This window comes from Neomonachus schauinslandi, chromosome 9 (genome assembly GCF_002201575.2).
Source record: "Neomonachus schauinslandi chromosome 9, ASM220157v2, whole genome shotgun sequence".
NCBI lineage: Eukaryota > Metazoa > Chordata > Mammalia > Carnivora > Phocidae > Neomonachus > Neomonachus schauinslandi.
Window position 1 is genome coordinate 24,221,236 of NC_058411.1, and position 27,080 is coordinate 24,248,315.

The 27,080-nt window shown below is 39.8% G+C and overlaps 2 protein-coding genes across 3 annotated transcripts in view; both read left to right on the plus strand.

Moving 5' to 3' along the window:
• Positions 1-27,080, plus strand: part of SPTLC2 (serine palmitoyltransferase long chain base subunit 2) — a 101,359-nt gene that overhangs the window by 51,994 nt on the left and 22,285 nt on the right. The window lies entirely within an intron of this gene.
• LOC110571705 (ubiquitin carboxyl-terminal hydrolase isozyme L5-like) lies at positions 85-25,743 on the plus strand. Its single transcript, XM_044918012.1, is given in 2 exon segments — positions 85-121; positions 24,760-25,743. Coding segments are annotated over 2 exon segments (984 nt in total). The 3' UTR covers positions 25,707-25,743.

Consider the following 27,080-nt stretch of genomic DNA (forward strand, 5'->3'; position numbering starts at 1 on the left):
GTCTATGTTTTCTTGGAAAACTTCCCCTGCTCAATAAAGGCTTAGCAACCAAACATGCTCTTTTCCTCGAACTTTTTTCCTAAAATGAGGAGTCGGGTATACTACTGGGCAGAACTGTCAGGTGTGTGAGGCCTTGGTTGCTACGGACATTTTTCAGTGTGTTTGATAAACATCTGCCATGAGAACTAGCCTGGCTTGCTTCCTGTTGAATTTTCTTGTTTATAGATGGTGAAGCTTTATTTAATCTTACTGTTCTACCTATTTTCATAAGTCTTCAGTGATAAGCCGCAGGGTCTTTCCTGAATTGTATGAATTTTGCAGGGTCTTAAGGTCTTAGGGTCTAAGTTGCAGGGTCTTTCCTGAATTTTGTATGAAGATGTAACTCACTGTGTAGCGATGTTTCATTCCTATTGTATTTAAAAGCTGCTCTTTGCATGTATTAATGTCCTTGATTTAATGCCTTTTTAAAGAGTTTCTAATTTAACAATAGGTAATAAAAGTCATCCGGAATTTGTTTATTCTGTCTTTGGTGGAATTTGTAGTCCGAACTAGATGCTCTGACATAAACACACTGAAATGAACAATAAATAAAATGTGGTACTTGCTTTTTTATTTTACTTTTATTCTGCATCACTAGAGGGCAGTGTTGATTGCAGAAAAGTTAGAACAATTGGGATTTTTGTTTTGTTTTGTTTTTTTACTTCTAAAAGTATTTCCATTGTATGAGACATACATTAATTTTACTTGCTTTTTAAATGCTTCTAAAATGAGTTTTATTCTTGTAAAAGATTTTACACTATCAGCCTTGAGCTCTCCACTCTTCATTTATATAAATTTTATGGTAAGATTGTTTTGATTTGTATTGGAAAACAAGAAGAAAGTAATCTGATTTTGATGGATGCAAACCTGTTTTCTTAAATCAGAATTTTTCCTTAATTTTTTTCTCATCTGTGGTATATTCTTATCTCTAGCGAGAGATTTTTGGAAATAGATTTTCAAAGTGTTGATCATTTTCAGTTTCATGAATTGATTCCTTGGGAAAGAAAATATTTCATTCATGTTGTGAACACAGCATGGAGCCTTGGGAGTAACCGCCTCTTAACAGTAGCTACGTTATCTTCTGTCCTTCCTCATGGTGTTAGTAGAAGTAGTGTGTTTTGATCTGAGATATATGTTTATATAGCTAGCAATTATCTAGTTACTTCACATAGGTGCATCAACCTTATTGATTCAGGGTACAGAAAGGTGACTAAATTGAATGGCTAATAGCTATCAGAGTTAATTTTGGATAATTTCTTTGCCCTGTCCTAGAACGTGGATCTGTGTGATATGTGACCTCTGCATATATGACTTATCTGTACTAAGTAATGAAATCTAGGCTCTGCTGGTGGTGAGAAAATGAAATGTGGTAATTAGTTACAGGCTTTGGGTTAGCACTCATTTTCCAGTTTATTTATTGCCTCTCTGACGGGCCCCCCCCCCCCCCGCCCCCAGCTTAGTGGTGTGAAACAACAGCCATCTTATTATGCTCACAGATTCTGCAGGTCAGGAATTCGGTCAGGGCACAGCAGGGATGGCTTGTCTTTGCTCCATAATATCCAGGGCTTGAGCTTGGAAGACCCAAGCCTCCGGGAGGACTTAGATGGCTAGGGGCTGGGATCATCTGGAAGCTTCTTCCCTCCCATGTCACTTGGGCTGAAGTGACTTGAACACTGGGCTGAACTGAGGCTGTTGACCAGAGCACCTTCACATGTCTTTCCTATGAGTCATGGGCTCCTCATAGCATGGGAATCCAGAGGGGATGCTTCAGAGCAAGTGTTCCCAAATAACCTGCTGAAACCCCATGACCTTTGCTGATTTGTTGTTAACAAGCAGGTCACTAAGGCCAGTCCAGATTGCAGAGCATGGGAAATCAGATTCCACATCAAATGGAAAGTGGGTCCAAGAATTTGTGGCCATTTTTACGATTTGCCACCACCAGCTTTTATATATTTTAAAAATTGCTCTCTAAAACTTTTAATTAGTATAGGCAAACTTTTGGCTACATTGCTTCTCTGCCAAAATAGAGGATAATAAAAATGTAACCAAAAGTAGAAGTACCGTCTTTCTTAAATCTAGCTACCTGATCTTAATTAAATTTGACCTGATTTCTTTTAGATTTGAGTGTGTAAGGTAATGCTTATTTTTATGGCATCATTAAATGCATCTTTTTATTGTCCTTGTAGTAGAAAGAAAGTGTGAATCAAGTAGCAGCCCTTTGTGCCTTAAGGTGACCTTTAAAAAGAGGTATCTGCGGGGCGCCTGGGTGGCTCAGTGGGTTAAGCGTCTGCCTTCGGCTCAGGTCATGATCCTGGGGTCCTGGGATCAAGCCCCGCATTGGGCTCCCTGCTCAGCGGGAAGCCTGCTTCTCCCTCTCCCGCTCCCCCTGCTTGTGTTCCCTCTCTCGCTGTGTCTCTCTCTGTCAAATAAATAAATAAAAATCTTTTTAAAAAAAGAGGTATCTGCAATTAATTTACCTGAGTGTGAGTTTATAGTAGAAGTGGTCTGCCCTGAGTGAAACTTAATATTTTATGTTCAAGACCTTGAATTTCATTCCTTCCACAAACATTGAGTATCTCACTCTGTGTTAGACTCTGAATCAGAATCCACAGGAAATGGGCATACAAGCAGATGATTTGAGAGGAGTATATACTTGTGGAGTATTGGAGATACAGAGGATAGTGGCTTGTTCTATTAGTCCCAGAGAGTACTGTAACAGGAAAATTGTTATATTAATCACTTTACCAAGTATTTGCCCTCTGTGTGCTAGGTGCTATTGCTAGACACTTGTGATTCATCAAGAATGAAACACCCCAAAGTTTTTGCATAATGGGGTTTCTAGTGTAGGAAGTAAATTATACAGTGTGCTAGAAAATGATAAGTACCCTGGCAAAAAGGGAAGTAGGGAAGATGGGTGACCAGGGGTTCTGGGGACCCAGTTTGCAATTTCAAATAAGGCAGTCATTGAAAAGGTAAGACTTTTAGCAAGAATTTGAAGAAGGTGAGGACTTGGCCCTGAAAATCCAGGGATAAAAAGACCTGCAGATGGAGGCCACTATGGCCTGAGCATCGTAGTAGAGATAGAGGGATTGTGAATGATTGAGTGGGGAAAGGTAGAGGTTCGAAGGATGGCAGTTCTGATGGGAGGCAGACTAGTGAAGGGTGTTAGGGTGCCACAGAAAGACACACACTGGTTCTCTTGCCCTAAAATCAAATTCAGAGTCTTGTTTGGTATTGAATTCAGATTCCTTTGAATCCGTGGGCTGCTTAATGCTGGCAGGCTTCTGGCGTGCATCAGACAGGTTAAGAATGTTATTGGTCCTTCATATTTTATGAAAAGGTACAGAAAATAATGTACCCATGATCCCATATTTTAATGATAATATCTCACCCCATTTATCTCACTTTTTAAAAAGAAAAAGGTAGCTAAAACTCCCTTTAGGGTCCCTTCTTGATTCTGTTTCTCTCACCCCTTCCCCAGAGATAATCACTATTCTGAAATTGTTTCTTTCTGTGCTTCTGTGCACTTACTATGACCGTATCCATATAGTGTCAGTACCCCCACTGTTTGAAGGCTTACTCTTTGCCGTGACGACTTGCAGAAATGCTTATGACATTTAACTGAATCAAAACCCACTATAATAAATTGTCATGAGCACACCAGTAAAGATGTTTTCGGTTGGGCATGAGTCTGGGGAAGAGGCTGTGGAGTGTATTTCAGTGGTACTTCTGCTCTTTTCCTGATAGGACCTGGTCTCCTGTTCACTTTGAGTTGTTAAATGTGTTGTACAATATTTCTGTCATCTTCCCCACATTACTAATGAAAATGTCCTGTGACATGCAGAAAAACCTATGAAGAAAGTAGATGAGCAAAGGAGGACCACAGATTTCCCTGCATTTGCGGAACATGTGGGAATGCTAAAGCTCATTGAGACAAGGGAATGCCTACCTGGGAATATAATGGACTCCATATTGTGCCTCATCACTGAGTCTTACACTGAGTCAGTTATCTCGGGGTTAAAATAGGTCATTGGTATTTTAGATGCTTTCTATTTTTTTTTTTTTAAAGATTTTATTTATTTATTTGAGACAGAATGAGAGAGAGAGAGAGAGAGCGCACATGAGAAGGGGGAGGGTCAGAGGCAGAAGTAGGCTCCCTGCCGAGCAGGGAGCCCGATGCGGGACTCGATCCAGGGACTCCAGGATCATGACCTGAGCCGAAGGCAGTCGCTTAACCAACTGAGCCACCCAGGCGCCCTCTATTTTTTTTTTTTAAAGATTTTATTTATTTGACAGATTCAGCGAGAGAGGGAACACAAGCAGGGTGAGTGGGAGAGAGAGAAGCAGGCTTCCCGCCGAGCAGGGAGCCCGATGCGGGGCTCGATCCCAGGACCCTGGGATCATGACCCGAGCTAAGGCAGACTCTTAACGACTGAGCCACCCAGGTGCCCCGATGCTTTCTATTTTATAGGAATTTTTGATAGGTTATTATGTAGATATTTAAGAGTATTTCATAGCTTGGGAAAAAAATTGTTTGGAGTTTTGGATGAGCCAGGAACATGTGATTTTTCCTGTTTTTGAATGATGTAATACAGACTCTGCTACCTGAAAATTCACACTGTAACACACTTTTAGGAACAGCCTGGATTCCAGTAACAAGGACTGTCTATGTTGTTTTGTGTGTGTGATTTTTTTCCCCAAAAGATTTTGCTTATTTGAGAGAGAAAGAGTGAGCGTGCACGCCAGAGCATGAGCAGGGGAAGGAGCAGAGGGAGAGGGAGAAGCAGATTCCGTGCTGAGCAGGGAGCCCCCCCCACAGGACCCTGAGATCATGACCTGGGCCAGAGTCAGACACTTAACTGACTGAGCCACCCAGATGCTCCTGTTGTTTTGTGTTTTTAAATGTTTTTTTTTTAAGATTTTATTTATTTGTTTGAGAGACAGAGCACAAGAAGGAGAAGAGGCAGAGGGAGAGGGAGAAGCAGGCTCCCCGCTGAGCAGGGAGCCCGATATGGAGCTCAATCCCGAGACCTGGAGATTGTGACCCAAGCTGAAGACAAACACTTAACCATCTGAGCCACCCAGGCACCCCTGTGTTTTAAATGTTACATAGATTGGTCATATTGGGGAAGTTTTTCCACAACTTATTTTATTTGCTTAATATTATTTGTTTGCATTATCCCTGTTGAGTGTAGGAGGTTCTTATTCATTTTCAGTGTTATGTAATATTCCACCAAGTATTACCACAGCTTCTGTGTTCATTACTCTATTGATGGACATTTAGATTGTTAGGTCTTTTTAACTGTTGTTACATAGTACCACAGTGACAATCCTTACATGGGTCTCATTTGCTGAGATAATTTTGCCCCTTTCCGGTGGCTGAGATTCTTCATCTTAACAGTGATAGAAGTTGCCAGATTCTTTCAAGAGTCCTTAGCAGTTTAGTCTCCCATTCTAGTATGAAAGTTATAGTTTATCCATTTCCATCCCTTTTTAGATTTTGTCGATCCCTTTAATTTCTGCAAACATAATCTTTGTGAAATACAATCTCATTGTAGTTTGTTTGTTTAAGATTTTATTTATTTATTTGACAGAGAGAGATATAGTGAGAGAGGGAACACAAGCAGGGGGAGTGGGAGAGGGAGAAGCAGGCTTCCCGCGGAGCAGGGAGCCCGATGCGGGGCTCGATCCCAGGACCCTGGGATCATGACCTGAGCTGAAGGCAGATGCTTAACACCTGAGCCACCCAGGCGCCCCTGTTCTTCAGTTTCTATATTTTGAAGAAATTTGCCTGGAAGGAGTCAGGTTTACATCTGAGCTGCAACAATATTTCTGTCTCTCATTGAATTTCCATAGTGCTGTGGATTGGAAATGGGGGGAGCTGAAAGGCTGTGTCTTTTGTGCTAATACCCTTTTTCTCCCAAAAGCCCTATTTCACAACTTTATAATATCACAAATTTATAATCTTGTCTCACAGAGCCAGTGTTTAATGTTTGAACACAATGTTTTGTTTAAAGTGTGTATGCAAGTCAATCAGTAGACTTAACTGCTACATGTTACAGTTTGTGTCCAGTCCTAAAATACCGAACATATAATGAAATCTCTAAGCCTTACCTTTTCATTATAATTTTGACTGTTTCAAGTATTTTGTTACTTGATTTTGATCCTTTTCTTCATAACTGATTGTGTAGCTACAGCACAATTCCAACGAGCATATAAAGTTTATTATTGCCTCATTCAGTATGTCTAATAATTTTTGGTTTTGTCTTGAAGTTTGAGTCCCATGTTAAATTTTTTCTTTAAAATTCATTTACTTATTTTTGGAAAAGAGAGAGCACATGTGGGGGGTGGCAGGGGGTGGGGGGAAGGAGAGAGAATCCAAGCAGACTCCATGCTGAGCACTGAGCCCAACTCAGGGCTCTATCTCAGGAGCCCGAGATCATGACCTCAGATGAAATCAAGAGTTGGATGCTAAAAAAAAAAAAGAGTTGGACAGTTAAACGACTGCGCCACCTGGGCACCCCTGATCCTGTGTTATCTTATTAGTATCCACACTTTATTTTGTACCTTTAGCAAACATGTTTGGTAATACAGAGATGAAATGGAATAAAGTACTAGAATAATACTGTTCTAGAAAGAGGGAGACTTTCCCAAAAATGAACTTTCAGTTTAATAGGCAGTATTATTGGGCAGTAACTCCGAAAGCTTGTTGGCCAGGTGACACAGATCATCAACCAGTAGCTTAGGGATATCACAGTATAATGTGTGAAAGCCTCACTAACCCTTTATGTGGTTTTTGCATGTCAGTGTCAGCTCCCCTGTTAGGACCCTTGTCCTGCTCCTCCTTTGCATCTTAAATAGTGCCTGTATCAGGAACTTAGAGTCAGTAGTTTGTTTGACTTGATTATTCACAAAATTGTTATCTATCTTCCCAAAGTGGATTATAAACTCCATGAAAACATGGAGATTTGGCCGTCGTGTTCACTTTATTGCTTCTGTTTAAAACCATGTTTGGCACATAGTAGGCATGCAGTAAATGCTTGGTAGATGGTTAAATGAGTAATACTTTGGTGCCTTGAAGAGAGGCATTGTAAGAGTTAATGATCTATGATTTAGTCTCTTATTATATTCTTTGTGTTCTTAAATGCTGAGGACTTAAGAAATTTATACACCTAAGAGGATAAGATCCCTCATTCACTTATACAGGATCATTCTTGAATGGAAGCCTCATGTATACTGATCAATGTTCTTAGAATAATAGGACTTGGGGGAAAAAAATATGTTAGATTTAAGATTAATAATTTAGTTTAAAAAATATAAATGTATCTTTGATGCTGTTACTGATTTTCTCTTAGTGGGATAAATCTTCATACTTCGATGATACAGGTGGTTTGGCCTTTGCTCTCCCTAGCCAGGTCCTCTTGTAACCAGCAGCAACCATTTGTAAGCTCACCTTCCAAGCCCAGGAAGCATTTGTTCCATTCTAACTGGCAGGTGTATCTCATCAGTAAAAAAGAAATGGAGCCTAAGAATCATTGGAGGAACATTATAAATCAGATTAGGATAGAGAAGCTAAACTTAGTTTCTTATAAATAGGATTTATAGGTAACTGTAAAACAGATTAGTCTTGAATTAAAATATAAATATTTGCTTATCATTAAGTACTCCAGTTGGATTTTAAGGTTGTCCACTAATATCTATTCTATTCTTTTTTTTTTTTTTTTAAAGATTTTATTTATTTATTTGACAGAGAGAGATACAGCAAGAGAGGGAACACAAGCAGGGAGAGCGGAAGAGGGAGAAGCAGGCTTCCCGCAGAGCAGGGAGCCCGATGTGGGGCTCGATCCTAGGACCCTGGGATCATGACCTGAGCCGAAGGCAGACGCTTAACGACTGAGCCACCCAGGCTCCCCAGTATCTATTCTATTCTAAGCAAAGATACTACCTGTGTCAGAATGTAGGATTTATGGCACTGTATGTTTTCACAGGGGCTACTGTTCTCTCTCCAGTTCTGGACTTAGTATGATTTTTCTCTTTTTTCCCTTCCAAGCCAGAATTAGTGGATCTGAAATAGTTGTTTTGTAATGATAATACGATGAGCTATGAAATGGGTGAACAACTCATCCTCATTTAAGATGAAATCAAAACTAAAATGTGACTTGAATTGTTAGGGGTTAAAAAAAGAGAAATCAGGGGCTCCTGCGTGGCTCAGTCATTAGGCATCTGCCTTCAGCTCAGGTCATGATCCCAGTGTCCTGGGATCGAGCCCCCACATGGGGCTCCCTGCTCCGCAGGAAGCCTGCTTCTCCCTCTCCCACTCCCCCTGCTTGTGTTCCTTCTCTCCCTGTGTCTCTCTCTGTCAAATAAATAAATAAATAAAATCTTCAAAAAAAAAAAGAGGAGAAATCACTTAGCTTTGACACTTGGAAGATTTTCTTTTGTTTAATACAAGTGGGGTAAAATAATCATAGTATTATTGCTTTCAGTTAGTTTCTAGTTCGTAGGGTCAGTTACAGGTAAAGCATGGAAACTTGAGCAGTGATTATAAACCAGATATAAAGAACAAAAACCTTGACAATGTAAACAGTAGCAGACAGGAGGTGTAGAAAGGGGATATAGGAAGGTGAGGGACATGGAAGTGTATCAGTTTCTGTTATGTACTTGGTGAAGAGTTAATAGATACTATCTTGTTTATAAATCAGCACGTTTTTACGTTAAGGAATTGTCTTTAGGTTTATGAAGGTGACTGGCTACTAGAATTAAAAATGGTAATATGACAAAACTTGGTGGTGATTAGTCAAAGAAACATGGAAAGTAGCAGGAGCACAGCTGTCTCACCACACTACCACATAGGGTTTTTGGAAGGAGAAGCAGAGGGGTAAGTGGATTCAGCACTGTAGTGCTAGCTGTCAAAAATGCGGGAAGGAGAACCTGGCACTGCTTCCTGGGATGGGAATGGAGGTGGCTGGCCAAGGCGGGGAGGGGGGACTTCTGTACTTTGTATTTAATATTCTGTACTGCTAGAATTTTATTTTACCGTATGAATGTGTTACTTTTATGAGTTAGACTTTTTTTGTTATCAGATTCCACACTACATGAATAACTTCTTTGGAAATAAATCTTGCTTAAAATATGGTTGAAAGTAAGGCTTAAACATACACACAAATATTACATGATTGATTGTTAAGCAATGTTCTCATTTTTTTTGGTGAGAAGATGGGTTGCTCTGCGGTGATCAGAATGTAGAGCCTTCAGGAAAGCTACAGCATGCAAGGGAAGTTGAGATCCATCCCCTACCCTACTTTGTAAGCACTCCTTTTTCTTCCTCACACCTTTCCTGCATTCTCCCTCCAGTCGTTATCCTTTTCCCAAAGAAGAGAGGGACATGCCACTAGGTTGGTGAGTAGACATTGGGAGGCATCTTACCTCAGAACCGAAGGGAGGGACTGGTGGGTGGGAGGTGTGCTGCCAGCCTGCTTGGTGGACATAGGAGTGAGGACAGGCTGGTGAGTAGAAAACTGACACCAAGGAAATTCTGACAAATTCCATTAGACATTTGAAATTCTAGCTTTTACTTCATAAACACACACACACACACACACACATCCATCCAGTAATGGAAACTTAGCTGTAAGATCTATTTATGAGTCAAGGCAAAACATGTCTGAGCAAAGAAACTAAAATTGTGCTTTTCCATTTTCCAGAGCTGTGCGTGGCTGTATTTTATTTCTGGCCAGAGATGTAATTAAGAACATGCACAGCACCCAGCTTAGTGTCTGACATCCAGTAGCCTTTTGATAAATTTGCTGAATGAATGAATGAATGAATGGATGCACACATGATCCATAACTATTAGAAAATGGTTGCTTGAGTAGATGAATGTTGCTTGAGTAGATGAATGTTAAACCAAATGGCCAAATCATGGAACAAAATAAATAGGTACATTTTACTAGGTAAATTTAAAAATGATGACAAGTGGGGCGCCTGGGTGGCTCAGTTGGTTAAGCATCTGCCTTTGGCTCAGGTCTTGATCCCAGGGTCCTGGGATGGAGGAGCCCTGTGTCCTCAGGCTCCCTGCTCAGCAGGGAGTCTGCTTCTCCCTCCCTCTGCCCCTCCTTCCTGCTCCAGTGCACACGGGCTCTCTCTCTCAAATAAATACATAAAATCTTTTTTAAAAATGACAGGTAATTTTCCAGAAAACTGCACTTTTTGTACTTCTTAATTTTGAAAGAACTGGGCCTATTTCAGCGGCTACTGGTGTAGGAGAAAAAAGGAATACCTTGGGCAGATTGAGGTTTAATTAAAATTAGTTTTGGCTCATTTGAATTAATTCCTATAATAGACTTGTTAATGAGGTGTTAAATGATCATCTTGAGAATCCCAGGGACTGTCAAAAATTGATTTAGGAGAACTGAGAAACTTTAAAAAAAAAAAAAAAGGAGTTCTGCTAAGGAGGCAGAACTGTTAAAGAAAACAATCTTGGATGGGGAGCGGGCATAGGGAGAATTTCCTGCTTCTCTGCAGGAGGCTGATGGCTTTTACATCCCCTTGTTGTTTGGTGGACTGGCTGAGCCTGGACATCCCCCTCCAAGTCCTGTGCTTTCTGAGCCCCGGACTGTTTTGGTTCCACTTTCTTCTTTATCATTATTTATCTGCTTTTACCTAATTTGTTTATTTCACTATTAGAAATTCATGTAAATAAAAATCAAATTCTCATAAACACAGTTTTCTTCTTACTTACAGATACTTAGCAATGTATCTGACCCTGAGAGTCAGACTAGATTACCTCCTTTCTTTATAACTGACTGCCTAGGATGCCGTTAAAAAAAATATTGGATTCCACATTTATAAAACATTTATCAAGCATCTACTCTGTATCCTGTGGTGGGTTTGCAGTTGAGCAGTGCAGGGTTGAACAATACATGATCTCTGCCTTTGAAAAAATATCCAGTCTAGTGGTAAGGATAGGATTCCAGAGAATGGCTGGTCTCAGAGACACAGGCAAATTCTTCCTTTGTTCAGCTTCCCTTTTTCTCCGGTTCCTCCTTCTGTCTCCTCTCCAAAAAGCTCCTTCCTTACCACCACCACCCCGCGCCCACCACCAAAATCTTAAACTTCCTTAAAACCAGTTAATTATTTGAAGCCAACTCAGATCTTATTAGTCTTACGTTCCTTATCAATCTTTCTAAGCAGATTTTTTCTTTTTCTTTTTTTTTTTTTAAATATTTTATTTATTTATTTGACAGAGAGAGAGCACAAGCAGGGGGAGCAGCAGAGGGAGAGGGAGAAGCAGGCTCCCCGCCGAGCAGGGAGCCTGATGCGGGGCTCGATCCCAGGACCCTGGGACCATGACCTGAGCCGAAGGCAGACGCTTAACCGACTGAGCCACCCAGGCGCCCCTAAGCAGATTTTTTCTATAGAAGCTTATCACTCTAGTAAATTACCAGCTGTCAAAGGAAAAGAAGGATTTTCCTTTTGTAAGTTAGCTTCATTATTATCTAGCCCAAAGGGCTTTTAAACCAATGGCTTAAGCTTTCTAAAGTCAGCAAGCAATACGACCACTTTATTGGTGGAGAAATTTGCGCCCACAAATGGTACCAGTTTTCTCAGTATCTTGTCTCTGAATAGAAAGAACGTGGCTTTCTTGAACTCCAGCCTCTTCTAAAGTTGCAGTAAGGGTATTTAACATTTTATTAAAACAGACCTTTTAACCTCTTTCTAATTTTCTGATTTCTGGTCTGTTAATTTTCCAAAACACAGCTAAATATAGTTCTGAGTAATCAGCTATACAAATGAAAGCCCTTTGGGGGCATTTACCTATCTGTTTCCTCTCTGTGGATCAGTAACCCTCTTAGCCTCCCTCTCTGCTTCAGAAATTTGTTCAGAATACTCAAGAGCTTTCTGTTGCTCGGGTATGTTTCTTTTTCCACTTCCAGTTTCTTTCTGTCTTCCAAATCCAAATGCTAATAAAAGTTTCTCACCACAAGAGTGGTCTCTCCTTTTGTGTCTTGTTTCAGAGTTTGTTTGAAGCTAGCTATTAAGTAAGATGCCCACAGGCAGCAGCCCTGGGAGCTAATCTTTGAACAAATGTAGACTTGTTCATTTAGTAGAATATTGTTCTTAATACAAAACATAAATAAGGAGTTTGAGGTTGTTCCCCTAGGACAGGAAAGGAGCCCTGACTAGATGTCCCTCATTTTGGAGATTTAGTAAGATGATATAAGGAAACTAATTCTTAAAGTACTGTGAGTCAGAGTTGTTTGTTTTTTAAGATTGAAGTGGGTGAGTTACCTTAGTTTTATTTCATAATCAAATTTATTTTAAAGATTTTTCCCCCACAATTGGATTTATTCAGTTACTGTTTAGCTGAGACTTATGACCATTATTACTTCAACCTATTCTTCTTATGACTTGTAATTTGTGAACCTTATAATCCAGGCTCTGTTTTGTTTGAAGAAGAATAACTTTCTAAACCTTTACATGGTTAGAAGTGTTTTTTTCCCCAGAATTATTTCGGAGGACCTTGTCTAGGAGACTTGACCCTAGTTTTTCATCAACTTTGCGATTTACTGCTACAGAATACTTAATATGTATAAACAAGTGAGAAGATAGATGGACTCTGTTCTCAATTAAGAACCAGATACCCTTCTGAAGAGCTTTCTGAAGAGGAATTGATTAAAAAAAAAAAAAGTCACTTATGGTTTTTCTAATTATCTAAATATTTTACTCTGCCTGCCATCTGCTTTGGTGGTGGAGCAAGGTTCAGAAAGACCTCATTCAGGTGTACTCTTGTGAGCCTCTGTTCTCACACTTTGTCCATGGGCCGTGTTGCATCAGAGGAACTGTTCGTGTGGTGGTCCCTAACCTTGCTTTCACAGAGGAAAGCTTCAAAATTAGTCATATTGCTGATGTCAGGGCCCCTTGCAGACCGTTTGAGTTTCTGGGGGGTGAGGCCCCTGCAGGGTGTTACTTAAAAGCACCCCAGATCTTAATGTGTAGCCAGGGTTGAGCACCACTGTTGTAGAGCTTGTTAGAAATGAGGATTCTAGTCCACTCTACCAGACCACCAAGTCTTGGTGGACCAGGTCCTAGAATGTGCATTTTGAAGAAAACCTCAGTTTAAAATGCAAACTAATTTTTAAGGGACTTAAGGGCTATTTGTTTGTTTCTTTGTTTGGGCTTGTTTACACCAAAGAGAACCAAGAGCTGCTCTACTGAGAGGTAGTAACTTGGGAAGGAAAGGAAACTGGAAAGCCAGACATATGGTCTCTTTCTTTTGAAAGAAAAATAAGGGACATGTTGGCTTGTGGAACAGGAGCTTAGTGGTAAAGCTGGGTTGCCAGTTTTCATCATTTTTGGAAATCTGGATCCCTTTATGCTTTCTTCTAGAGAGCTGATGATCCTTGCTGAATGAGTCAGAGGCATGGGTGGAGAACTCAGAAACCAACTAAGAGGGGAGAAAGAGAACTAAGAATTCAGAGACCCATGGTTGGCTCTTTAAGTCTGGTTGCATTTATTTTTGTTTCACTTTTTTTTTAATGGCCTATTAATTCAGAATCAAATTTTTTAGTGCATAACCTACAGATGGCCTTGCCCACTATAAACTTTAAAAAGTTCAATACTGATTAGTTTGTGAAACTTATTATGTCCTTGTCTTCCACCTCTGCAACTCCTAGGTTAATTCCAAGCCTTGCCTTTACCAGCAATTGCCTTATTTGCTGATCCTCCTCCCTCATCTGAAGGTGGTGGGTGCTTGAGCGAGGTACACAGATTTCCTCATCCCTGGAGTTTGGACTTAAAAGTAGCTTGTTATGTGTTCCAGCCCCAAAGGACAGTAGGATGATCTTTTTTTTTTTTTTTTTTTAAAGATTTTATTTATTTTTTAGAGAGCGAGCGAGAGAGAAACAGCATAAGAGGGGAGAGGGTCAGAGGGAGAAGCAGGCTCCCCGCTGAGCGGGGAGCCCGATGTGGGACTCGATCCCAGGACCCCGGGATCACGACCCGAGCCGAAGGCAGACGCTTAACCATCTGAGCCACCCAGGCGCCCGACAGTAGGATGATCTTTGGACAAATGAAGACTTTCTGTCCTGATAGTGAGCTGGCACTCTCTAAAACTCAGTTCCTTGGGGTGCCTGGGTGGTTCAGTGGGTTAAGCATCTGCTTAGGTCATGATCCCAGAGTCCTGGGAGTCTGCTTTTCTCTCCCTCTGCCCCTCCCTCCTGATCATGCTCTCTCTCTCTCTCTCTCTCTCTCTCTCTCTCTCTCTCGCTTTCAAATAAAACTCATTTCCTTAATTTTTCGAAGGCACTTCCCCTCCTTTCTTCCTTTTGTTTAGGGCTCTCTGTTCCTGGCTGTGCGTTAGCAACCATTCTTTGAAACTCTTGAACAACTTTAAGCCTTGGCCCCTGCTGCTTGGTGCACATCCTGTGGCAGTCCTCAGGAAATCCTAGTTTTTGGCATTGAAACTAATTAAAGGATTAAGCTGTCACTATGGAGAGGGTGATAAACGGTGCTTGAGAGAGTCACTTAGCAAAAGCTGCTCTGGTTGCAGATGAGAGAAATAGCAGTAGTAATACGGGAGAGTAGAGTCAGATCCTTGGCCGAATTCTTGTAGGGAGACAAAACACCAAAGTCAGCTTTGGAACAGTGTCCCTAGGGGAGGGAGAGGCAGGCTGTCTGCTTTGATGTTCATCAGCTTGACAATTACCTGAGCTGAGCACTTTATTTGTTGCCAGTCTGGCAAAATAGGGCTGCTTCTAGGAGATGGTGAACGTAGCTCCTTCTCATTTTGCTTTAGTGTTAAACAGTTATTGAACTCTTGCTTTCTAGAAGTCCCTTATAAATATCCCTTTTACAAGACTGTTCACTGGAGCCCGAAAGTAGCTTGTAAAGAGTGGGTCGGAGGTACATTTATTTTCCTATTCCTTGGGTCTCTTAAGGACCTTAAAACCAAGATTTTCTAGTGCAGTTTACTTAAGGGGAACATGTTATTCAAATCAGTCTGCCCTGCCTTCTAGCTAATACTTCTTTTGTTTTAGGTTAACATTTCTGGATAAGATACTTTATCCTTCTTTCTCTGAAATCATGTGAAAAACCTGAACTCATAAATTCAAATTCCAGCACAGTGTGGGGTGTTGGAATAGCTTTGCTAATGTTTTTTTCTTTACATCCCATGCTCTCCTCTCTCTCCCACCCTTCCTTCCTTCTCTAGTCTTATTTAGTACTTGAAGGTATTTTTGGGTATAGTGATCTTAATTTCAATCTACAGGTTGAAATTCTGCAGCTGTTCATGTAGAAGTTAAAGAACAAAGGAAGACCTTTAATGGCGGCTGATTTGTGTCTTTAGGCATTCTTTTGTCCCTCTCTGTCCTTTCCAGTAAGCTATGAGATCCTACTCTTCCCAGTACATCCTGATTGGGTACTTGTGATAAATGTACAATTTATTGCTCTAGAAAGTGCTGTGATGAGTGGAAAGTGTTGTCTGCCGCCTTCTCCACCCACTTTAGACCTGTCCATAGAAGGTGACCGTTGATAATTAAGAAACGTGAGTGAAGGAGAGACTGCTGCTTCTTTAGGAAAGAAACTTGGATGACTTAGTTAAGAATTCATCCCTGTTCTGCCATCCTCTACACTAAGGTATCATCTAAATGTGAAAAAATAAAAATAATATGGAGTGGAAGTTCCTTTGTGGTTTAACCTTGTTAATTATCAATATATTTCTGTTGGCATGGAAATCAACTTTGGTACTTATGTACTCATAAGATTCATAAGATAAGCAAAAATTTTTCTTTTCTCCATTTTGGTTTTCTTTTCTCCATTAATGGATCTTTACCTTTACTACACTTATTCAGTTTTTAATTCTTTAACATACCCTGTTCTTGGAGGAATGTACAGAGAGTATTGGCTACAAGATTTTCGGTCTAAGATACTTGCTGCTATATGTGACTTGAGTAATGTGTACCATTCAGTGATTCCTAAACAACACCCCATCAATGGCAGGGTGGGGTCTTCCGTGGAGACCTAGAGTGCTATTTTTTGCCATTGATGAAGAGTAAAGGAAGTACCTAGCAGCTTCTGTGTTTGGTATGGGGAGGGCGTTCTTATCTCTTTTTTATAACCAAAACTGTCTAAATGAAGTACAGTAATTGTATGGGTTAGTACTCTTTCTAATTCTGTGCTTATTCTTCAAACATTAATGGTGGGGATGGTAACCGTTTGGGGAGAGAAGTAGAAAGAAGATAGTTAAAGATGACTGGTTTTAACAGCAGTTAGAGATTATTTTTAATGTCTAAGTAAAAGTGTGGCCATTGTTCAAGAAAATGTTCCATTAAGTATCATCTGAGTCCCATTGGGCTTGGGATAACTTGGTCAGAAGAATAGATGGCTATTTCTTGGACAGGATCCTAAGCTTTCTGAGGCATCAGAGTTGCAATCATCATCATAAAGAATTTGCTGGACTTTTCCTATTTGGTGTTTTTATAGAGAGGAAAAAGGAGAGTGGAAAACAGAGATATTATAGGAAATTGGCTCACATAGTTATGGAGGCTCACAAGTCTCAAGATCCAGGGATGCCTGGGTGGCTCAGTCGTTAAGCGTCTGCCTTCGGCTCAGGTCATGATCTCAGGGTCCTGGGATCGAGCCCCGCATCGGGCTCCCTGCTCCGCGGGAAGCCTGCTTCTCCCTCTCCCACTCCCCTTGCTTGTGTTCCCTCCCTCGCTGTGTCTCTCTCTGTCAAATAAATAAATAAAATCTTAAAAAAAAAAAAAAGTTTTAAGATCTGCATTTGGCAAGCTGGAGACCCAAAAGAACTGATATAATTCTAGTCCAAATGCCATTAGTCTCGGGACCCAGGAAGAGCTGATGCTTCAGTTCAAGTCTGAAGGCAGAAAAAAACCTGATGTGCCAGCATGACAGGCAGGAGGAATTCCTCCCTGTTTGGGAGGGCCCGTTTGTTCTTTTGAGACCTTCAAACGATTGGATGAAGCCCACCCACATTAGGGAAGACAATCCTTTTTTTTAAGATTTATTTATTTATTTTAGAGAGAGCGGGGGAGGGGGGCAGAGGGAGAGGGAGAGAGGGTCTTAAGCAGACACTCCACTGAGCGCAGAGCCTGTCACAGGGCTCAGATCTCACAACCCTAGATCATAACCTGAGTCGAAACCCCAAGAGTCAGACAACTAACTGCGCCACCCAGGTCTCCCCAGAGCACAGTCTTTACTCAGTTTTACTCAGTCCACCAATTCAAATGTTAATCTCATCCCAAATGTCCTCACAAAGCACACCCAAATTATGTTTGACCAAATATCTGGTCACTGTGGCTCAGGCAGGTTGACACATAAAACTAGCCATCACTGCATTCTCAGTGGATTAGCCCACTTTTTTGAATATTAAAAATTGCCTGCAAAGTTTTCCAGGTTCAGTAGATGTAAATAAGTGAATAAACTCTGTTCTAGGCCTGTCAGTTTTTCCCCCCCCTCCATATTGTGCTTGGCAGTGAAGACTCAGCTTTGGGTTCTAAACTCTGGTTTTCTTCAAATGTAAACAGTTTTTATAATATTAAGTTAGTTAACTTTATATTTTAGTTTCTATTTGTTAGTTGATTTTTAGTTGGTCCCATTAATGATGTTTATACCCTGGGCAATTTGCTAGAAAGTAGATTATCAATAACATGAATGAATATATGAAGTTCAGGGATCAGTCTTAAGGATCCAAAATGCAGGATTTTTAATACCAATTTAAATGTATTCGTCTATTCATTCTTTATTTTGTTTATAAAACTAATACATGCTTATTTTCAAAACCCAGATATTATACATATGTCACAGAAAGTATAGTCCCTATGATCGTATGTCCTTGGATAACCCATGTCAGTTGTTTGGCATATAGTCTACAGATTATTACTGTTACTCCTTTTTAGCAATAGCATATAAATAACACCACTTGATTAGAAGAGTTCGGTAGTTATGGGAGGGAAGAAAATGAGAATACTTATTTCCTTTTTAGCAGTTACTGGAGACAGTTTTGTTCTAGGGTTGTTAGACTGTACTCCATAATTTTGGCAGAACAAAAAACAGATGAGTCCTGCTAGGATACCTCCTCTACCCTCTGTGTTTAATAGTGCTTAAGAATAACAGAAGAGGGGCGCCTGGGTGGCTCAGTCGTTAAGCGTCTGCCTTCAGCTCAGGTCATGATCCCAGGGTCCTGGGATCGAGCCCGGCATCGGGCTCCCTGCTGGGTGGGGAGCCTGCTTCTCCCTCTCCCACCCCTGCTGCTTGTGTTCCTGCTCTCGCTCTCTCTCTCTCTCTGTCAAATAAATAAATAAAACCTTTGGAAAAAAAAAAAAGAATAACAAAAGAGAAGGAAATCACATTGTGAGAGGACTGTCAGCTTGTGAATTCTCTGTAAATGGGGGCGCTAACAATGCCTAAACAATTGATCATATCCAAGTTGGCTTGAATGTCAGGATCTTGTCAATATGGTAAGTGAAGTGTTCCATATTGTTCCAGCATTTCATGTGCATACCTTCACCTGGTAGCACCCCATATGAGGCTAATGTATTACAATGTTAATTCTCTCTGAAGTATTAAAAAAATGAAACAAAATAAAATAAGCCATTTTTTTTTAATGTTTTATTTATTCATGAGAGTCAGAGAGAGAGAGAGGCAGAGGCCACCCAGGCGCCCCTAAAATAAGCCATTCTGTTACTGTTCCTTGTTAATTCCTCCCCACAGTTCAAGAGTTGGTGAGGGTTGAGTCTCGCCAGTTGCCCTCCTCAACTTTAGACCAGTGAGAATTACTCTGTGCCCCGGCAGAACACAGATAACTCTTGGGCAAGAGGCTCTTTCTCTATCTTAACTTGAGCATTGGTGGTGTCTTCTTTTTCTGTTGTGTGTTTTGTGTTCTGTCAAACAGTTTGGACCTATGTGAAATGGCCAGCAAATGTGTGCAAGTGATAGAGCTATCACACAAGTAAGGAGTGAATTATGCCAGGTGTTCAAATGCACATTTCATGACTTCTGGAGGTTTCTTCGAGGCAGTGGTTGAGAACTCAGCTAGTAATGATCAGCAAGAAATAGGATTAGTTAGTGAAGGCCTTTGATACTGTGTAAAGCATCACAAATGTCACTGCAGCCTGGGACTATTGACCAGTAATTGTGAGGATAGTAGAAGAAACAGTGAATTGCCAGAAACCTGCCATAATTACAGGAGATTCAAGAGGAGAAGCCTGAAAGTCTGAAGGTGCATCTCCATAGGATTATGCTGGAACACATTTGCTTACAGATCCCTCATCCCTCCTGAAAGGGGTTATGTTATGTCCAGATCACACAGTCTCTATACCTAGAATTCTTGCACTTCTAAGCTCAAAACAGTAATTGAAATGAAAAGAGGCCATGATAAGGCATTGCTTGGGAAAAGTTACTTTTGATAGCTGAATGTGCTGCTTTGGGTTGAACTTGTTTGTTCTTCTGTATGTTTAAAGTGATTGCAAACAGACCTTCTTAATTTTTGTTTATTCTTAGATTTTGCATGTTTCATATATTTTTGGTTTTACAAACAGATTATGGCACATTTGTCATCCTAATCCACCTCTGCAACTAAACGTGTATATCATTTCCCCTAAATATGTGTTAGTCTTTTCCCCTCTTGGTGGAACTGCCGTATGTAGACTTATGCCAAAGTTAAATGTTAGCAATAAGGTAAGTCTGCTTTTAAGATACTAAAATATATTTCAGGGGCGTCTGGGCGGCTTAGTCAATTAAGCGTCTGCCTTTGGCTCAGGTCATGATCTCAGGGTCCTGGGATCGAGCTCCACGTTGGGCTCCCTGCTCAGTAGGGGGGTCTGCTTCTCCCTCTGCCCCTCTCCACTCCTCATGGCTCACACTCTCTCTCCCTCTCTCAAATAAATAAATAAAAATCTTTAAAAATTAACAAATAAAATATATATTTCAAATTCAAATGGAGACTTTCTTGGTTATGTGAGCACCACTGTTGTTGTACCTCACTCTTCCCCCATCTGCATAGTTAATTGAGAATATGTTGTTAAATTTATTTTATTAGCAGATAAGAGCTGTGTCACATTTTTATCTTTTTTAGTCTTTTTAAAGCATATTATTCCTTTAATTGATATCTGATCTTTAACACATCCAGAGAGAACTTCTTCTACCTCCTCTATCTGGTTTTGGCTTTTTTTTTTTTTTTAGTTTAAGACACAATAAGGTTTCATTACTCAGCAATCACTTTTTAACTACTTATCGTGTGTCAGCCATGAAAAATGACATAGAATCTTCAAAAACTTCTTAAGGCAAAACATTCAGTTTTTTGAATTCTCAAAATGAACAACATTTTCCTAGTATTTCTTAATACCTCCTAACCCCTTCTATGTTTTATTAATTTTTATTCTGTCCTTTTTAGCATCTGATTAGGTTTTAGAGTTAGAAGAGTCAGTTGGCTTGCTTTTTCTCTTTTTGCTCAAGATCTTTAGTATATCCTTAGAAGACAAAGTATATATACTCATCTATTCCTGGCTTTTTTCTGATTTGAAGAAAGAAGAATAAGACCTTAAAATAATGTTACAGGTAAAATAATAAAAATAATAAATTCTTACATATATAAACATAAAATAATTGAAATAATGAGTTTTTAAACACTATGTACAAGGCATTTTATTAAGCACTTTGCCTGTATTACTTCACTTAATCCTTAAAACAACCTTACAAAGTAGGTGAAATCATTGTCATTATGAATTCCATTTTGCAGATGAGGAAACTGTGCTCAGAGAGGTTAAGTGACCTAGCCACAACGTTACAGCTAGTGGAGGATGGAGCCAGAACATAAACCCAGACAGTCTGACTTCAGAAGTGTCCATGCCACCAAAGAACCAAGCTACAGCTCAGGAGTGAAATTTAGGAAGACAGTAGAGTTATTTCCTGTCTTTCTCAGACCTGCTTTTACTGCTTTGATGTCTCACTTCAAAATAGCTGTCTGATGGTTTCAGATTTTAAAATGCCAGCACAAGCAACTCTGTATGCCTGTTCCGTATTAGGGGAGACAATCTGTTTAGCCCAGGTAGAGACCAGGTTCCATCCCTGTTATGGTGAGGAGTGGTTTTCAGAAAATAAGGGCATCTGCTTGCCATCTTGAATACTCCAGTTGCATAGGAAGTTAGCCTCATCTGGATGGCAATTAATGGGTGATGTGATGGCAGAGATTTGGGAACACTGGCTAAAACTAGCTTTGGAAAGTCGATAGTATGGTAGAGCATGTAATACATGAGGCGTATTTATAAATTGTAAACCTTTATCTGTTATGTGTTTAAATGTTGGTAATATCAGCTGTGGCCTGTGTTATGTGTTAAGAGTATGAAAAGGGATTAAAAAGTGGAGAACTAGAAACAGTGAGGGAAAGCAAGAGGATCCTTTATTTCATCTTTGAAAGCTAAGCTGCAGGGTCAGATCATGTAATGTTGTGGAAGATATAAATGGCATAATTTTAAGGGAAAAATACACAAATGGAAGGAAGTAATAATAGTGAACATGTTACTGTGTTTACTATATACTGAGCACTGCTCTAAGTTTGTAAATAAATTCTTAGAACAAGTATTAGACATAATTCTCCTACTTTTATAAAATGAGGCAGCAGAGAGGTTAAGTTGCTTCCCCAAGGTCACAGAATTACTAAGTGTTAGAGCCAGAATTTGAACCTGGACATCCAGTTTCAGATGTCAGAATGCTTTTTGTATATGAGATATTTCATTATTATTTGCCTTAGTGTAATTGGATATAGTTAATTCTGCTGTGAATCCAAATTAGTTTGAGCACATAAAAGGGTTTCCATTTTCTCAGACCAACTTGAATGTTTTGGGGGGAGGTGCTGGAGAGAAAACTGTATTTGCCCTCAGAGTTTGCAGTTTGTTTTGAAGACAGGAGACCACACATGAAAGGTGTAAGAACAGAAACAGAAACTTACAAAAAGAGCAAATTAATGATGTACAGAGCAGAGGCATGTCTTAAAAGGTCCCAGGAATTTTTCCATAACCTAATTTTTTTTTTTTTTTTACTTCTGTCCTTCATCTTTCATAGAGCTCGTGGTTCCTTTGGAGTTTTTCAGGCTTAGAAATACATAAAACATTGGTAGAAAATAACAAAAACAAAATGGAAATGAAAAAGCAAATTGCTCGTATTTACTGATTTGTATGATTTTCATCTAAACTGCAGAAAAATTGTCCAGGAATTTTTACACAGTAGAGCTGTGTATTTTACCATCAAGCTAATGGTGGAGAAAGACTCAAGGTTAGAAGAGGTGTGGACTTTTTTCAGAAGTTACCCCTTAAGTCTTTTGTTTACATAGAAAAAAGTGACTTTCAGATAAATTATATTACATCCTTCAAAAACAAAAAAAAGTATTGCTTACACCTGACATATAGGCTGGAAGATTCGGTTGAAATGGGAATGACTGACTGCTGATGTGTACTGTTTTCTTTTGAGGGGCAATAAAAATATTCTAAAATTAATGTTTATGATGGTTGCATAATTCTACAAATATACTAAAAACATTGAATTACATGTTTTAAATGGGTGAACTGTATAGAATGTGAATTATATCTCATTAAAAAAAACTTGACCTCTAGTGAGTGAACACTGTGGTAAAATATATGTAACATAAAATTTAACATTTTAACTAATTTGGGGTCTACACTTCACTGGCATCAAGTACATTTTACAGCGTTGTGCAACCATTACCACTGTCCATTTCCAGAATCTTCTCATCATTCCAAACAGTAATTAACTTTTAATATGCCAATCCAAGTTTAGAAGCAGTAGTCTTGACCTACTTGATTTTAAACCTTTAGACTTTTTTTTTTTTTTAAAGATTTTATTTATTTATTTGACAGAGACACAGCGAAAGAGGGAACACAAGCAGAGGGAGTGGGAGAGGGAGAAGCAGGCTCCCTGTTGCGGGGCTCGATCCCAGGACCCTGGGATCATGACCTGAGGTGAAGGCAGATGCTTAAAGACTGAGGCACTCAGGCACCCCTAAACCTTTAGACTTTAAAAATACTTGGTCCTCCCAAATCGAGTTTTGTTTCTCTAAAGTTTTTAGCCTTTTCCATTTGTTTCCCCTCAAACATGCTTTTCCTTTTGTGTTCCCTCAGATAATGGCATCACTGTTTATGAAGTTGTCCAAACAAGAAATCACTATTATATTTTCTTTGCTTCTCCATTCCATATATTTAATCACCAGAGCCTTTAGATTGTGCCTCCTTAATATCTTTGAACATATTCTGTATTCCCACTGTTACTGACTTGACTTAGACTTCTATTTTCACATGGATTTAATAGTCATAGAGGGATCAGTCAAGAAAAAATGAACTGGAAGAATTAAGATAGATAAACAATGCTGAAAATTAGAGACCTCCATGCAGAGAGTTCCCGTGCAGTGTGATGATTCTTGGATGCCTTTCCTGAGTACTCTAGTCCACATAGGTCTCCTTCCTATCCAAGATTCATTCATTCATTAAACATTTATTCTGTATCTTCTATGCTCTTTAATGATTTGTAACATTTCTGTCTACCTTCAAAATATATCCCCTATCTACTTTTCATACGTGTTGCTGTCACCTTAGTCTGAGCCACTGTCCCCTCCCATGCCCTCTCTACTTCTGTCCTCACCTCTGTTTAAATGCAGCACTCTGGGTGATCCTGTGGAAACATAGGAGATCTTATCAATCTTCTGTTTAAGAATTCTCCCGGGGACTCTCCTGCTTCTCAAAGCAAAGTCAGAGTCAGATCCTTTCTTACAGTAAAGACTATGAGTCCCTTGTGATCTGGCCCCCTGTGGACGTTCTGTTCCAACCCTGCTGGTTCACTCTGCCCTAGGAAATGCCACGTGTGCTTCTGCTGCTGCTGCTGCTTTTTTTTTTTTTTTTTTTTAAGATTTTATTCATTTATTTAAGAGAGAGAGAGTACAAGAGCAGGGAGGGTCAGAAGGAGAAGCAGACTCCCGAGCCGAAGGCAGCTGCCCAACGGAGCCACCCAGGCATCCCGTGCTTTTGCTTCTGGGCCTTGGCACTTCGTGGAGATAGTGTTTGGCTCATCCAGGTTATTTCTCACACATCAGAAGGTGGGCTATTTACCTTTTTTGTTGTCCATCTCCCACATCGGAATGTATGCTCCATGCAGGCAGGAGTTTTGTCTCTTTCATTCCATATAGTATATCCAGGGCCTAGATGTCTGCCACACACTGGGTGGATACTCAGGATATATTTGTTTAATGGCTGCTTGCCGAGCACATAAGCCGTTCTTCCCTTTCTGTGTCATCTTCCTAGAGAGATTTTTGTCTTTGGTGTGAAGACTATGATGCTACTTTTCTATCTCCTGTATTTCTACCAAATATATGCTAAAATAAATGAAATTTTTATTCTTTATTTTTATGTACTAGATTTTTTTTTTAGCAGTTTTATATCTTAAAGTTAAATAAGCCTTCAAAAAATGTTAGTAGTCCCCAAACTGAACTTCTTTAGGTGTTTACTTTTATTTCTTTAAGAAATCCTGAAGCAGGCTGTCAGGGGGAGTAGGCAGGATGACAAAGGGGCTGATGAACTCAGCGGCAGATTTGCTGTGATCACTGAGACCAGCGGCCCGGCCCGTGGCAGTTGGTTGGGGAGGTGGGAGGTGGGCAGAGCCTGAGGTAGCAGCTGGGGCTGTGTGTGGCCCGGGGAGTGTGCCTCATGAAAAGCAACCCCAGGGTCTTCACTGAACTCATTGAAGAATTTGGTTGCCAAGGAGCCCAAGTAGAAGAAATACGGAGTTTTGAAAAGTTAAAGCCAGTTGATGGGTTAATTTTCCTTTTCAAGTGGCAGCCAGAAGAACCAGCGGGCTCTGTAGTTCAGGACGCCAGACCTGACACGATATTTTTTGTCAAGCGGGTAATTAATAATGATTGTGCTACTCAAGCCATAGTAAGTGTGTTATTGAACTATACCCATCAAGATGTCCATTTAGGAGAGGCATTATCAGAGTTTAAAGAATTTTCACAGAGCTTTGATGCAGCTATGAAAGGTTTGGCACTCAGCAGTTCAGATGTGATTTGACATGTACACAACAGTTTTGCCAGACAGCAGATGTTTGAATTTGGTGCAAAGACATCAGCAAAAGAAGAAGATGCTTTTCATTTTCACTTTGTCAGTTATGTTCCTGGAAATGCAAGATTGCATGAATTAGATGGATTAAGAGAAGGACCGATTGGTTTCAGTGCACACCATCAAGATGACTGGATCAGCACAGTGAGGCCAGTCATAGAAAAAAGGGTACAAAAGTACAGTGAAGGTGAAATTCGATTTAACTTAACAGCCATTGTATCTGATAGAAAAATGATATCTGAAGAGACGATAGCAGAGTTACAAAGACAACTTGCTGAGGAACCCATGGATACAGATCAGGGTAATAATATGTTAAATGCTATTCAGTCAGAGGTTACCAAAAATCAGATGCTTACTGAAGAAGAAATACAGAAACTAAAAAGATTTGAAAATATCAGAAGGAAGCATAATTATCTGCCTTTCATTATGGAATCATTAAAGACTCTAGTAGAACACCAGCAGTTAATACCACTAGTAGAAAAGGCAAAAGAAAAACAGAATGCAAAGAAAGCACAGGAAACCAAATGAAGAAGATGCTGTGCGATGTGTACACATTTCTGCTTCTGCACTTATTTAATGGAAACCATTAAGTATAAAGAACTTTGAGGGGCACCTGGGTGGCTCAGTCGGTTAAGTGTCTGCCTTCAGCTCATGTCATGATCCTAGGGTCCTGGGATCAAGCCCCACGTTGGGCTCCCTGCTCAGTGGAGAGCCTGCTTCTCTCTCTCCCTCTGCTGCTCCTCCCCCCCCATCTCAAATAAAATCTTTAAAAAAAATAAATAAAAGAACTTTGAGCAACATCCTAATTGACTCTGCAATGTTTGGCAATAGTACCAATCTGTCTTGTCTTTAATGCATGGACTCTTTCCTTACCTGCATCATGTGTATGTAGTGCATATTAAATAAAAGTGATGTTACGAAAGTTTGTCCAGGGTGCCAGTGGGTTAAGTGTCTGCCTTTGGCCCCTCTTTGGGCTCCCTGCCCAGCAGGGAGTCTGCTTCTCCCTCTTCCTCTGCCCTTCCCCCTGCCCCTGCTCCTGCTCTTTCTGTCTCTCTCTCTCTCTCAAATAAATAATCTTTAAAAAAAAAAAAAGAAAAGAAAAGAGTGCTTGTTCAATTCCATTATTTGACACTGGATCTGAGAACTTCTGTTGGTTCTGTGGATGTACACTATCATATAAATGGCAGATCTTGATTAAACTGGATCTCTTGTTTCTCCTCATTAATGAAAAAAAAAATCTGTATTTTTTTTTTGATATCTATACATTTTGAGGATTTTGAAACTGAGTATTGTCTTGAGAAAGTGTAGTTTTAATGCAGCTCATTTGAAAAAGACAAAAGTATAGTGTCTACTGATTTTCGCTGCTGCCAGTAGAAAAAGTAATAAACATCCCAATTTTATTTTAGCAGACTTAAAAAAAATCCTAAAGCATATTCACAGCTACTGTATATGCACAGTTTTAACTCTTACTTGGTGAACTTAATATAAATTGGTCATTTTTCTCAAATCTGAGCACTTTTAATTGACAATATTGAATTTGATGGAATAGTTCATCATTTATATGGAGTAGTAATATGGTGTGAAACAAACTTACACATTTTATTGAGACTTTTGTAGATGTACATATTTAAAAAAAAATAAGTAGCAGTTTTAATGGGGATTCAACATTCAGCTGTTTTCCTTTAGGCTCCTGAAAACCCCAGAGACTTCAGAATATTTTTTATTACTGTTGGTTGTCAAATCTAAATGTTCACTTGCCAACCCACTTCTTCTTTCTTGGAAGAAATAAAAGTTATTTTTAGAACTCTGATTTCCTGATTAAGTGGAGTCAGGAATCCCAGCAGTTCTCCGTGTTAAAGGATATGCTTGCACATGTAAGGAATGTTCTGTTTACCTGGGGTT